Below are 15,142 nucleotides of genomic sequence, written 5' to 3'. Positions count from 1 at the left end.
CGCCCTCTGGTTTCCCATTTGGTACAGCGCTCCCAACAACTTAACTCAACTGTTCAGTCTCCTCCTTTGCCGTGCATAATACCCCTCATTAAAATATTCCTTCTCCTCCACATGGTAGATACTATAGGTATGTTCTGCACAAAATTCATCCTGGCTTGACGGCACTGCTATGGTGGGTAGCTTTCTCAGGCTGTCACTGAATTTCATAAGCCTTTCCAGGGAGGCAGCCAAGGGGGCCACACGGGCCCATCCCCCGAAGTGCTCACTGGGACTTCTTCCTCTCCTATCCAGTCCTCGTGCAATCACCTCTTACGACTGACAGAGAGACCCTGCAGGGAGCGAAGGCGCTGAGGAACTCTGTGTTTGGAGCTCTGATGACGTGAAGGGGTCGGCCTGCCTGTGGATCAGGATGTTTGGGGGTTCACCACTCACCGGGAATATTCCACAGAGACGAGAGGTCTCTGTGTGAGTGGTAACAAGGAGACACCAGCCACCAGGTCAGGGGCTGGCAAAGTGCCACGCGTGCTTTGAAAAGCTCTCCTCTGCCAGTGTGGGGATGAGAACAGCCAGTGGGTCAACCACGGACTTGACGCCAGCACGAGAGGCTCTTCCCAAGGCCCTGGCTCCAGCCAGCTGCCTCCCTGAAGGCCGCTGGGTCCGTGTGGGGAGAGCCCCCCCACCCTGTTCCTACAGCTTTTCCTATTTGGCGGGTGTGGAAAACGTCACGTCAACAGCGGACACAGTGCTTACTCTTCACTGAACACACACTTTTTTGGGGGGGTAGTTTCTAAAGCAACTTATATTTACTTCTTGGAATGTCTGCTCCCATAAAGATGTCCAGCTCAGAATCCCTCATGTTTTTAACTGAAATCACCATGGATCAACTTGCTCTGGTCCGCTCTTACAGAAAAGAACCCTCCATTAGCGTTCAAACCACTGAAGATGGTTTCCTTAAACTGAAAGCACGGTTCTGAGTTACATGTGAGCCCCAGTGACCATGGGAGGTTTCAACGGAGGAACTGTTCCCTGGAAGGAACCAAACAGCACCCACCTCCGTGCGCAGCCCTCACATCTCACACGGTGGGCGACAGCCGGTCACACTGACTTAATGAGAAAAATGATCGCTAGGTCACGAAACTAGAAGAGGACAACAAAGGGAGAGAAACAACGGTCTATGCCTCAGAGAGTTTGCAATTTAATGGTGGAAACAACAGAGCAGAAATTTGCCTACACTCAGTGGGAGAAACACAGAAACAGCTAACAGGAAGAAGGCATTTCTCACAAAAACGGAAGAACCCGAAACTCTTACAAAGAATAAAATAACAACTTTGGAGTCATTTCATTTCGGACGTGGCCAACTTCCTCAGATGTTAGAGAAAGCCCACAAAACGTTTTTATTTTTAATCTAAAAACAATGAATTATGAATTAGCCAGCGGCACCTACTCCAATAAAACCCAGTTTATGAAAGCAGACCTCACCACGGGACACTGATCTGGGGAAGACGCTTGGGCAATTAATCCACAGCCAAGGCTTCTCGTCTGCAAGTGTTCTACCAAGTTGCTAGGAGGGTGTTTCGCCAAAGCACCCAATTTAAGTGATCGGCAGATCCGTGCTGTCAACAGAATCCAAAGGGTGGGAGATAATCAGGCCGTGGCAGAAGCAGGGTGAGAAGCCAGGCTCTGAGGTCCCGACGGACAGACGGACGGGAGGACGGGCACAGCTCGTTCAGCGCAGAGCGCCGCCTCCAGAGTTATTAACATGTTTCCTAGACCATTTGAAACTAAACAAAGGAAAACTTTGTTTCCACGAGACAACAACGGGTCTAGTTTAGACGTTGCGGGTTTTTTTGTTTTTTGTTTTTTTTTTTTAATAGCTATTACCACTGTAACAGCAGCTTAGCGACTCCGCGTCTGCAGTGTGAGCAGTTTTGATAAACAGCCTCTGCGGGCCACACAACGGGGATAATGTATCCTTAAGTACCGCCAATGAGCTGCCATTCTGCACAGCCAATTACTTCTGTGCGTCTGTCACTCAAAGGAAAAATGACTGAGCCCATTAGATCAAACCTTTGTCACTGTTCCTAATGCACTCTTAGGCCTCATTAATCTCCGGCAGCAGCAACAGAGCCGCCGGTGTCTCATTGCCTCCCCCGATCAGGCCCACGTGAAGCCTCTCATCTCTCCCCCAAGTGCGCCGCGTTAATCAAGGTCTCCTTATTACCCCAGTCCCTGTCACGGCGGAGAGCGCGCTCCCTCTTAAATGCTCTCATTATGACCCATCTTTAGAGCCGGCTAAGTGGAAAAAAAGAGAGAGGGAGAGAGGGAGAAAGAGGACGGGAGAGAAAGAGGAGAGGAAACAGCAAGTCCGATCGCATTAATATTCATGACAATAATTAGTATTCTAGGTCACTGAATATTCATGCTATTAGTTTGGTTTTTTATGGGTTTGCTGGATGTCCTGATTACTGAAGTGTGGAGGAAAACAGCATGGTCGAGACTTTAGATGTCAACGGCAGTTCAATACTCAAAACACATTGAGGTCCCCGCCCCCCACCCCCGGGAATCAGCCTCAACCCTCCCGACGGCTTTAATATTCTGAAGCCACTGGGGGCCTCGGGGAGGGGGAGGGGGGAAAGGTTTTCCGTTCACAAAGGTCTAAGCGTCAATCTGGTCAGGACAGAAACGCATCCGCAGTTGCAGATACCCAGCAGGGACACCCTTTAGGGACAAGAAGATAGCTGTCATCTCGGAACAGAATGTCGCAATCGGGAGCGATGGAGAACAGGAACAGAGAGACGGCGGGACGGACGGCGCCGAGCGAGGGCCCCACGGAGACGCGGGAAGTCCTGGGGGCGCTTCTGCCCGACTCACTGCCGTCGCGGGGGATGCTGTGGGTTGCGGGGCCGGGGCTGAGTAAGTCTCACTCATTATGTCTCCTCAAAGACTCAGTAAACAAACCCTTTATGACATTTGCGGAATTAATTCAAAAGCACAATTTCTCAGCCCTCTTCCATCCTTCTCTCCACCAGTGAGGAGCACAACTACTAAAATGGATTCCTGGTACGGTTCTGAAGAGCCACCCGGGCCAGGCTTTGCAGAGGCACGTAGTGTGTTACCCTCACAAGAATGGAAGCAGGCACTGGTCCCCCTTTTTAAAGATGAAGAAGCTGAGCTTTAGAGATACCCACACAAGGTCCTAAAAGATGGGCTTCAATGTAGTGTTTCTGACTCCAAAATACCTACTGTTGGCCCTTACGCTTTCTACTTACATGTCAAAATGACTCAGACCTGATACAACTCCATATTCTGTCAGAGGTGAATACAATTCTACCAAACCAGCCAAAAACTCACGCCAGAAGATATTTTGGACATTTGACCATCTTCTCTGGAAGCATAAAGTTGGGCAGATTCTCTAAAACATGGCTTCTGATGGGTTCTCGTTAGAATGGCAATGAGGGCTCCACGCACAAAGAATGGAAACCACAGATCCTGTCATGAGCACCCCGAGCAAGTGACCTTGGACGGAGTGGAAGGTGTGATGGGGAAGGGGGAATCGAACCAGGCTTGAATAAATAAGTATCTTTTGGATTCTTCTTCTTCTGCTGCTGGAGTAGATGCTTAAGTAATTTTTTTCAAAAATTCATTGAAAGGGAAACGTTCTAATATCCCTGTATGTCACCTAAAAACGTCTTTTTTTTCCTACCTTCACGCTTGATTGATAATTGTTTGGCTCTGCATTACCTTCTAGATTCCAACTTATTTGTCCTTGGAAGGGAATGGTGTTGCTCCTGAGAAGTCCACAGCCTGTCAGCGTTTTCTTCCTTGACAGGTAACTTCGGTCTTCCCCTACCTTGGATGCTTTCGGGGATTTGTCCACAGCTCCCATCCAGTTTGATACTTTAATCTTGAGATGCAGAGACACTGGCATTTCCTTTGTCACCTCTAGCATATTTTCTTCTGTTATATCTTTGATTACCAACAGTGTCTTTAGCCATGTTCTTTATAGTATTTAATCTATTGAAAATTTTATTTTTGGAATCTTTTTTCTTTAATTTCCAAGAACTATTTCTCCCCAGGTTTTCATATAATCTTTTGTTTGTTTCATTTTATAGACACAATCACCAACCTCTTAAGTCTTTCTGATGATGGTAGTTATAATTTCCTCTTAAATTCTCTTTTCCCAAATTATCACCCTCTTTCCTCTAGGATCCTTTTATTTATATTGGTCTTTCGTATGTTGACTGTTGATTTCCACAAACATCTTGGTTGTCTTCTGATATTTATGAATAAGAGTCTGTGGGATGATCAGCCTGCACAGCCCTGGAGCAGGAGTGTGCCACGTGTTGAACGGTGGGTTCAGCTCTGACCGACAGTGCAAGTTCATGGGCAGGCTGGTGCACCTCAGTTGTGTCCCTCACAGTCAGAGCTGCCTTCCCGGCCATTCCTTTATGTTTCTCTGTGACTGTGCAGAGGCCTGAGTTTCCTAGTCTGCCTCCTTCTCTTCAGGCATCAGTATCCACTTTAGGAGGTCCGTCCCAGGCATGGTGCTTACCTCCTCTCCCAGTGGCGCTGGTGGTGGAGATGCCACGGCCCAGGTCTTCCCGAACATGTCCCCCAGCCTGCTGTGCCTGCCTTCCACAGCTGTCCAGTGTGGCCAGGAGCCACCCCACCTTTGCCGCAGCTCTTCTGCTCTGTTAACCTGCGCGCCCCAAAGTGAGACCCAGGGAGGGGCATTATCAGTATGTGGGTATAACAATGTGCTTTTCTTCCTCTTCCCCAAGCCCCTGGCAAAACCTGACATTAAGATCACATTGCCAGCATTTTAATGTTTTAAATGTAGTCAGCATCCTAATACTGGCAAACCACTCGCAATACTAGGAGTAACACAAGATCCCCCTCCTGTAAGTAATTTTCTATCCCACTGCCCCTTGTAGTCCTTTAGTAATCATCACCAGCTTCCATGGTCTTCTCTGTGTGTTTATCTTCTGACTCCTCCACCGCCACTGGAATGTAAGGACCCTTGAGGGAAGGTCTTTCCCACCTCTGCACCTCCAGAGCACTCCTCAGGGCTGGGTGTGCAGCAGCCTCAGAAGTGATGGCAAGTGAAAGGTACAGGAGACACAGCAGAAGGCATCCGAATCATTAGGCTGGCTGGGAGAAACTCAGAGTCAACGCTGACAGACACTCAGGCACTGCGGTATCTGAAATATGGAACGCATTGTGACTGCATAGTGAAAAACCAAAAGGAACTTCTGAATAAGTATTCCAAGTAACAAGTTCAGTCAGATGGCTGGATATAAGAAATGCAAAAATTAGAATCTTGTTTTTTATCAATTCGATGATAAAACAGACAACTGCCCACCCCCCAATATAAGCCTCAGATTTCACCAGAAATTATAAAGTAGCAGAATGAATTAACAGGACACAGGACACACACAGATCTACATGAAGAGAAGCGTTAAACTTTACTGAGAGACACATAATGAGTTTGAATAAATTGGGAAAGAATTACTTTCTTTGATAAGAACCTCAATACAGTTAAGATGTCAGTTTCTCCACAATTAATTCAAAGATTAACAGCAATGCCAATTAAGAGTCACAATGAGATGATTTTTAGGGGGAAGGAGAAGGCTTCAGGTTACTCGGAAGTTTTCTGGAAAAAATAAACGGGCAGAAATAGACAAGAAAAACTATAAAATAAAAGAGCAATATGAAACCATGTTGTATGTTATATCACCAGATATAAATTGAGCCATGAATCTAAGACCGTGTGGTAAATCCACATAAGGTAAGACAATGTGGAGAAAGCAGGTCAACGGTATACATTCTTAAGCCCAGAAACACAGCTAATTTGATTAAATGAGTTAGTTGGACAGTAAAGATGACAAATAGAATCAACAGGAAAAGGAAATAACACAGAGAGAAAAGTCAGTTATGTATCTGAATAAAAAGTTTAACTAGATTTCCTATTGCATAAAATAGACCCAGCAAATCAAAGGTGGATTAAAGATTAAATATAAAAAATGGGAAACAGAACAATAAAATTATAAAACTCAGAAGTACATAGATACGAACTCTGATCTTATTTCAGGATTATTAAAGGCTTTCTAAGCATCAAAAGTAGAAATCCTAGAAGTACAAGTCTTATGATTTGATTATATACTAAAGAGGGAGAACCTCTATATGTAAACAAGACCATAATATTTAAAAAGGAAATAGTAAACTGGGGAAATGTATTATAGATAGAGTATATATGCAAAATATATTACAAAGTGCTAATATCCTTAATATACAAAGAGTTCTTACCTATCAAAAAGAAAAAGACAAGCAGCCAGTACAACAACGTGCAAAGGATACATCTGAACAGTTACAACACAAGAAACACACGTGACCGATAAACACATGAGATGTTCAACTTCGCTATTAACTGAGAAATGCAAATAAGTAAAACATGAGATATTTCTATTGCTTATTAGATTAGCATAGATTCTAAAAATGATACTCAATGTGCAGAGGTGAAACAGCCACTCGCTTTATGGATGGAAGGGAATCTTATATAAAACCTTTCTAGAAATGAACTTGGGAATATGTACCAAGAATCTTACAAATGTTCATGTACATTGATTAAGTCACTTCACCTGTGGACTTTTATTCTAAGGCATTAGTAAGTCTTATGCACAAGGATTTAGGTACAAGCATGTCTCAGGTCTATGTGAAAGAAGTTACTGGAAGGGAAGGCACAAACATTGATCTAACTCACTAACACTGACACAGAAAATGAAGGAAAAAGAGAAAAAGCATAAAAAGCAGCAAACATGCCCAGTGCATCCAAAGCCCCGTAAAGCAGCGGCAGAACCCAAATGTCCCTCGGGTGAAGGAAGGTCAGGTAGCATGTTAAGCTCTTTGGCAAATCGCTCTAAAACCACCAACGCTTATTTTTAGCTAAACGTCTGTCACTTCAAAGTGGCATCGAAGTACTTCGAATTAAATTTGCTGTGTTGGAATTTTTCACGTGAGAGAGCTCTACCAACCACAGACTGGAGGTCACTCCTGCTGGACAGCGGCCACCGACGTCACCTGCACGCACGCCGCAGTGAGGGCGCCACTTCCCTGAGCGCTGCTGTGACCGTGAGGCACTGTCTTTCCCCAGAGCGGGGCTGTGCTCCGGCCGATGTCACAGTCCCACTTCCAAGTCCCTACTTGTGATCCAAAGAAGACAAAAAATCTACTAGGCTCCCTCAGTGGGGATTTGCCTGGCTTAGGGGTGACAGGATGTGCTGTCATAAACTGAGGGTGTGACCCTGGAAAGGAGATTTCAGTGGTGCCCCAAACCCTCCCATTCACCACCAGCAAGAATCTTAAAGACTCAATTGGGCATTGAAACCTCAGTCCCTCAGCCAAGGCCTCGACATAACCTACCCTGGGGACATGATGAAGTTTACATGGCATTTTGTATTTTCTATTTGTTATCAAACGTCACACTTTCCTTAGGACAGGAAGTGGCAGTTAAGCCCCAAAGAATATAAATCTCAAGAAAATGTTCAAACTCCAGATCTTGCAGATCCACCCTTCTTCAAGTCATCGGGACTCTGCCCTCATCCTACGTGCCTGGTTAAGTTTCCATCCTTTTTTCACACCCAGCACAGGCATCCTCCAAGCCTCGAAGCCTTGCCCCACCCTCTGGAGCAGTGCCAACCACACCACCCGGGGGCCTGACACCCCCTCACGCACCCCAGCTAGGAGCTCACTGACTCGTCTGCCCTTCCCTCCTCCCACAGGGTGAGACTCCTGACCACAGGGATCACGTCTTCCTCCCGTGTGTCCCCAGAGCTCAGGACTCTAACTGGCACATGTTAGAAATTTCATAAATGTTTGCTAACTTGAATAAATACATGGACAGATGCGACGTGATGCATTAGAAGGCAAGTGGGGAGTTAGCTGGTTGTAAGGTGACTGCCTTGTGTGCAAGTTCTGGAGATCAGGGACTTTAACACCCACAGCAGGCACCATTTTAGGCACAGAAGACTTGCTCAATAAGCATTTTTTGAATAAAAAATAAAGAAAGAAATGAAGACATCAGCATTTCATTCACAACAGAAAAAGTTTTTTCTTGGGCACTTCTCTCTCTCCCCACCCCACCGAGTTAGCACATCAGCCAGAAAAGGAAAATGCACGTATCTCTTGGAGGGAAGGTCAGCCGGTCACGGGACCAGAGGAAGTAAACTTACCGCCTTTCTGCAATGAACTCACGTCTCTGTTACCGGACAGCCCCAGCTGTGTTGTGATGAGTAACAACAGCTGACGTTTGGATGGTGCGTTATGAGTGTCCTCAGCACCATCATGTTATCCCACCTGTCACCACGTCTCTGGGACACAGGCAGGCCAGGCACGATCAGCCTAATGTGACCGTGGTCCAGCTACCTGCCCAACGCCATGAGCTCCGGGCAGGAGGACCCAGGCTGGGGGACCTCAAATTCTGTCTTCTTTTTCTTACCCTGCTTTTCCCAACCCACGTCATTCACGGAATGGTGGGGCCAGCATCACTCCACTTTCAAAGCATTCACCATTTTGGAAAGGAAAAAATGGGGCATCTTTAAGAAGCAGAGACATATGCTAGGAACGAGTACAGAACAGAAATGGACTTTGAGAGGATCTGAGGCAGGCTGGACAGAAGAAAGGGGCTGTCTGCTGGAGGAAACAGCACATCTGCGCAGGGGGTCCCCACGCTGAAGGGGGCTGAGTTTGCTGGTGCGAGGACGCAGGTGGCTCCCACCACCTCTTCTCTGATCAGCGATTACAGGAAGGTGAAAGCGGGACACGATTCGCCAAGACTCAAAAACAAACCACGACGCTCCGAGGGGCCTGCGTCACACACCGAGGCCAGGAGCTTCTCAACACTATCTGAGCAAACACTAACTCTCTCTGATCCTGAACGAAAAACCAATTCTCCTTTAAAAGAGAATAAAGAAAACCAAAGTTGTGTTAAAGAACAAACAGGTATGATATAAAACTCAGAGAAGTTTCCAGTGATTTCCTGTAAATCTTGCTCCAAATGGCTTTTCCTGTTTTCTACACACAGTCACGACAAGTGAGTTAATACTAATCCTGGACATTTTAACAATTAATTCACTTTTTTTTTTTTAAAGAAGTTGCTTAAATCCTCCATCACATGTAAAACTTGGCTCTCAACCTCCCAGCCCTGGAAGGTCCAGCGGCTTGCGCAGCTGGGACTCAAGAGTGCCACGGTTTGCGTGTTGGCAGTACGGAGCCCAAGGATGTAGAGGAAACCATTGTCCACAGGAGGAGAGACTTCTCAGCCACAGCCTACGACGCAGCGTGCAAGTCTCCACTTAACCCCCGAGGCCCCGCACCGTCCTCCAGCCAGCACGCCTGCCACCCCCGCTCCTTCGGCATCGCCTGCGGGAAGCTTACCTGAGTTTGGCGAGACGTGCACGGCGCTCGTGTCCTTGGACAGGCCGTTGGTTCTCGGGCTGGAGACAGGCGCGCAGGCCGACGTGGCGCGGGGTGGCCTCTTCCCGGGGACCTTCACAGTGGTTCTCAGAAGGTCAATCTCTTTGCCGTGAACATTCTGCATGTAGTCCTGTGCAGAACGGCAAACATCCAAGAGGGGTTAAAAGGAAGCCCTTCCACAACCCAAGACACGAGGCTCTGTTAGACATCGTGAGTTACAATCCTACGACCTTCCACGGTGGCCAGTACTTTCCGCATATGGAGGTTTTGATCTGCCTGGTGGTGGCGGCATCATTGTTACACCAGAGTCAGCGCTGCCTCTGTGCCCTGAAGGAACTCAGGCCCTGGAGACACAGGGGGTGCTTCCCTCCAGGAGGATCAGAGCCGCTGGAGAAAGGAGGTCTGAGTGCAAAGCCTACTTGTTTGAGCTGCGAGTGAGGTGGCACACTGAGACCCTGGGCTCCTCCTGGAAGTTTTAGGTAAAACTCCATGGAGGAGCAACCATTTTGGAACAATCTTTTGGTCTCAGACGGCAGCACCATTAAACATCTAGATAAGACTGAAGTTGTCTGGTGGGAACTCAGGTGAAAACGCTAAGCAAGAGGGCGAGCGTTTTACTCAGAACCAGGAAGACGTCTGCGGGGTCAGTGGTAGGTGGGGGCTGAAAAAGACATGGCGGTCACGGAAGTACAGGAGGTGGCTGGAGATGGCAGTTAGTAAACAAAGCACATTATTTGGACTCAAGCCTTCTGTCTCCCCAGGTGGGTCGCTGGACTCAGAGCAAGTACCCTGCTGTTCGCTACACGTTGGCGGTGGATGACCAGCCGTTACCATGGAAATAAAGGGAAGCCTAGGGCAACAGTGAGTTCTCTGTGCCGCCACCTAACTCCGCGTGGAGGAAAATAATACTGAAGAATTGGCTACCGGGTGGGGAAAGAGGTGAAGGCAGCTGAGAACCAGGGTTGGGGGGACTCTTGGCAAATCAGGAGTTACTGACCCTTTTGTGCAGTTTTGGGGCATGAGCCCCCTTGTCTCTGCAGACATATCATTAAACCAACATCGCACATTAAGGAAGGATATGGTCTGTCTAAATCACTCTTGGGTGAATAATATTTCAAGCGTTTTAAGACTAACCAGGAAATGAAATGAACAGATTCCTTCCTTGGCAGAATCTTGGTGGATTCTTTTTACAATACAAAGGGAAAACTGAACACATCTGTATTTAGTATGAGCAATTAAGTTCAGGTCGAACTAGTTTTAGAAGAATTGTCAAACAGACCGGGATGCGGGGCTGCAAGGGACCCAGGGAGGCTGGAAAACTGAGCTGTGTCCTTGTAACTGCTAATTAACAGTCAAGAGATGCAGAGAGAGAACTAGATAAAGTTCTAGAAGCCAAGTGCACCGTCAGAGGTCCCAGCCTGTGGGACGACGGGTATCAGTCAAAGTGTTTGGCAGAGACTTCAGGGGGCACAGAGGATGCTGTGGGAGCCAAGAGAACGATCCAGTGGCTTCTTTTAATAGCAGGACAATGTCCATCTCCAGCAGGCTGGAGGGGTTGAGAAGCGGCCACTGGTTTATCAACAAGCAGGAAGTTTGCTGATGGAAGTTATGGCACAGAAAGGACCCCAAAGTACAAGACCCCAACACACGGGAAAGGACCCAAACGTGAGTCCTCGGGACAGAGAGAGTGAGAACTGTCTTCTCCCCGCCGCCCGCAGGAGGCAGGGACCACTGTGAGCATCAGGTGTCCCCTGAACCCCAAGCAGTTTGAGTTGTGGCCGCCTGGGAGCCGCCCCGGACTCGGGGAAGAGAATGGGAGAACCCTCACCAGCAGAGGAGGGGCTGGCAGAGAAACTCCATAACGGGAGGCGGGCCTTCTGATGGAGACTCAGGAACCCTAGAAGATTCGCCAAGCACACGCCCAGGAGGAGGGGGAGATGCTCCCGGGTCCGCGGTGACAGCCTAAGGACACACCTCAAACGGCCAATTCCCAGTGCAGAACAAAGGCTGGAAGCACCGGGGCTAGGACCAGGGGGCACGTGGAGCTGAAGACAAGCAGGGAGAGGATCAGGACGGCACCACGCGGGGGCAGATCCAGGACAGCTCCTCTGAGGGAGGGGTGAGGCTGGGACCCCCTCAGCAATGGTAAATCATCCAGGGAGAAACACCCACACTGGCCACATCGGCTGTCAGCCAGGGAAGCCGGGAGCTGCAGCCCGATCCAGCTGGGCTGGGCCACTGCACATTCACTCTTTCAGGGCAGCTCGTGGGGGCGGGGTGGCATCTGCTGGGCGGGCAGGCTTGGGGGTGGGGGTTGGCCACGGCCATCGTGGAGGAGTCGTCATGGGCTTGGGGAAGGGGTGGGCTATGTCCGGCGGGGAACAGACTGAAGACTCCACTTGGAAGTCAAGATGCTTGGAATCCATCCCCTCAATATAATCGACTGTTTCCCTCCTCCCCAACTATAATCGACTATAAAAAAAAAAAAACCTCTGATTTTGAAAGGATGAGGACTAAGGATGGAAAGAAAGTTATTACCATTAACTTAGACTGAAGGATAACACAGATTGAAGGAAGTATAGGAAGTCTCATGACCAAGCTCATCATGAGGACAGAGAACAGAAAGCACAAGGAAGAAGGAAGTGACCTTTGCTTAGTAAAGGACTAAGGGTCAAGGTCATCAAGAAAAAGCTGTTCTTAAGCGCCTTTAGTTTATCTCCATTACTATCGACCCCAAATATGCAAAGCCAAGTTTCAAAACCAAAGTTAAGGCTTGTAAATAATGAATTCCTTCTTGCATAGTTACTCCTTTAAAAATATCAACTTGCTATAACTTTCTCCTTTAATGCCAATTCTTAACAAATTAAAACACAATAACAGGAGTGTAATTGAGCATTTATGGCTTATGGGTTCTAAAATGAGGCCAATCTGAGAGAGACTAAGCCCCAGCATGGTCTCTTTTTTAATAGGCATGTTTTAACATACAATAACCAGGATATTTTGTTTAAAATTGTTTCAGAAATGCACCAAGTGTCGGCTCTCTGGATTTGAACGTGGTGACAGAGGGCATTTATCTCTGGCTCAGCACAGGCTGTTTTCCTGCCTAAGTTAGGCGCTGAAAGTTTGGGGGAACTAGTTCTTTAGAAAAAAATCAGAATATAAATTTGGTAATTCTTTTATTGCAAGCCAGTAAAATAAGATTAAAAAAAAACTTTACAAAATGCATTTCCTAATCCACTGGAGCCTTCAGAAACAGGTGGACAGTGGGACCATGAGTCCGTGGTTCCCAGCTGCTCCCAAGAGAGACGACACTGAGTTTTCTGGTTTTGAAAGAACTCACCCTTTTCATCCCTGCCCAGCTTGGTACTTGAGGAATTAAAGCGACAGCTCTAAACAAGGTTGCCGCCCAGAATGGGGACGTGCAGCCTGGTGGTCTGCGGTCCGGTCCTCGCTGGTGAGCGAAAGCCAGCAAGCTGGATTTTGATATGCAAATGTCACCGAGACTACCCTGCCTGGGTTCCTTGTAGAAAATGCTGATGGAGGATAAAAGGGGAAAAAACCCTTTAACAAGGCATGAGGGTAATTCAGAGCCAAGTACTTTTAAACAGCACTTAACAAGTCCCGGGGGCCCACTCAAGAGCCGGGCCCCCCAGAGGTGCCGTCTCCTGCCCCTCAACAGCTTGAAAAAGTCGTAATTGCAAACCTATTTGCATTTTCCTTCGCGAGTTGTCCATGCTCATTGGGTGGATTATTTTTTCCAAGCAGGCGCCAGAGCAGAGGGACGGTCCCCGAACGTGTGGATGGCTCCGTACCGGTGCGGCGGTCCCCCTGCCACCCCGTTCCTGCACCTTTGCAATCCTTGTTTTTTACATTTGGCTCCTAATTATGTGGCATCTATTGCCGTACACTTAATTAGCTGCATTAATGTGATTTCTTTTTACATAGTCAAGCAATTAAGAGCTATGATTGAGTTTCATTCAATTAGCCTCAACAAACATGCTAATTGATGTCCCAGATGCAAATGAGGTGCAGTGAGAGGAACCTGGTAGCAATTGAGAGCATGTCAGAGACCCAGGGCTTTCGGCTTGCTGACAGAAGCACAGCTCAGGGTGCCTCCCACCTTCTGCGGGGCTGCCTTTCGAGAGGGCGCAGAATCCTCCGTGCCTCCGTAGGTGAACCACATCCCTCCCAATGTGAGGATGAATGGATTCCCCGCCATTAACGATGCGGTCCTAAAATCTCAAGAGTTCCATGTTACCAGGACTGGCAGGTCATCACTGGAAAACACTGAGCTCCAGCAAGGAGGATGGTATTAAGTCCCCATCAAAATACCGCGAGCTGCTCCTAAAAAGATCCCGCAGGACTTCTCCCCAAACGGCCAAGGGAACAGCATCCTGGCGCCCCGTGTGTGCGTGCCAGCCACAGTTCTTGGCAGATGGTAAGTTCATCTTAGTCAGCTCTGGGGCATTTGACACTTGAAGTTAAGCTCAAAATACAGCAATCCATCAATAGTCCCTAAAAATACTCTTACTGTATTGATTCTCACCGCCTCCCGTCCCTTTTGTTACCTTTGGCTGTCTGGTGAAAGATGGTTTGCTTCATGTGTTCTCTGGGTACCAAAAGCAGTTAACAAGATCTTAAAGTGAAACCAAAATGCATTGACGATGTGATTGGCATCCCAAAATGAGATCATCAGAATAAAACACACAGCTTTGAAAGTCTACTCTCTTCAAGTACAGATAATGCAATCAACACCACTCCAATCGTATACATACTTTGTAAAGGTATTAAGACACCTCATTTCCATCATTAACTGATGGGAAAAAAATTACAGAAATCTTTGCTTCAATTAGATTTTCTCAATATGTTCTGGTTTCTAATTGTACATAAATGCTGAGAAATTTATGAATTTCTATTACTACGTTCTGTGTTATCTGAGCGAGATAACTGTTGGGACACGGCAATGCTCACTTCCGGTCTTTGCCACGGCTAATCTCATTGGGCGTCTTTCCCTGCATCATCTTGTTCACAATCCTCCGAGTGTGGTCCTCAACACCCTATCAAGGGGTTCCCAAGTTTCACTAAAACAAATCCAAGACACCGTTTGCCTTTACACGGTGTTGAAATTTGCTTTGATGGTGCAAAAGCGACGAGGGTCATCAATCAATCCTGCTGACGACACCTGAATCAAGGCGGGGGCACCGCACTGCACTCGCAGTCGTCATTTTACTGAGTGCCCAGTTCTCTGAATACCAATAAACAAACAAGTTTCCCTCAAGAATGTTCTTAATAATCAGGGGGGTAAAAAAGCTACCGATTAGAAAAAAAATTCCAACCCTGGAGCACGCGGCTTGTTAATTTCCTGGGCGATGACGCGCCAGGTACACGTCGGGGTCTGTGCTGCGCGGAGCGTGAGGGCGTCCCGCAGACGCGAGCGCCCCCGGGCGCTTCGCGCACAAGCCGGACTCGCCACTAGTCTGCCGGGACAGCACTGTTACTTGAAAGAGTGACTCTGTCAGACGTGAACGGCGGCTGTCCAGTCCTGGGTATTTGGCAGCTATTTTCTTGAAAATGAACAGAGTAAGTGCTGGGAGGAAAGAGCTGAGGGTATTTGTGGCCAGTGACAGAATCTGAGCTTTCCGGGGACACAGAGAAGTTTGAAAACTTGTAT

At 47.6% G+C, this 15,142-nt stretch overlaps 1 protein-coding gene across 5 annotated transcripts in view; it reads right to left on the bottom strand.

Annotated features, from left to right (window-relative positions):
* The window catches only part of AGAP1 (ArfGAP with GTPase domain, ankyrin repeat and PH domain 1), a 510,942-nt gene that overhangs the window by 165,712 nt on the left and 330,088 nt on the right, over nt 1-15,142 (bottom strand). For all 5 annotated transcript variants that reach the window (XM_072961884.1, XM_072961886.1, XM_072961882.1 and 2 more), the window contains exon 11: nt 9,433-9,601. In XM_072961884.1, coding sequence (XP_072817985.1) covers nt 9,433-9,601 — 169 coding nt within the window. The remainder of the gene's footprint in view (nt 1-9,432; nt 9,602-15,142) is intronic.

This window comes from Vicugna pacos, chromosome 5, assembly GCF_048564905.1.
Source record: "Vicugna pacos chromosome 5, VicPac4, whole genome shotgun sequence".
NCBI lineage: Eukaryota > Metazoa > Chordata > Mammalia > Artiodactyla > Camelidae > Vicugna > Vicugna pacos.
Note: the sequence above shows the minus strand (reverse complement) of the source record. Positions and strands in the feature narration are given on the sequence as shown.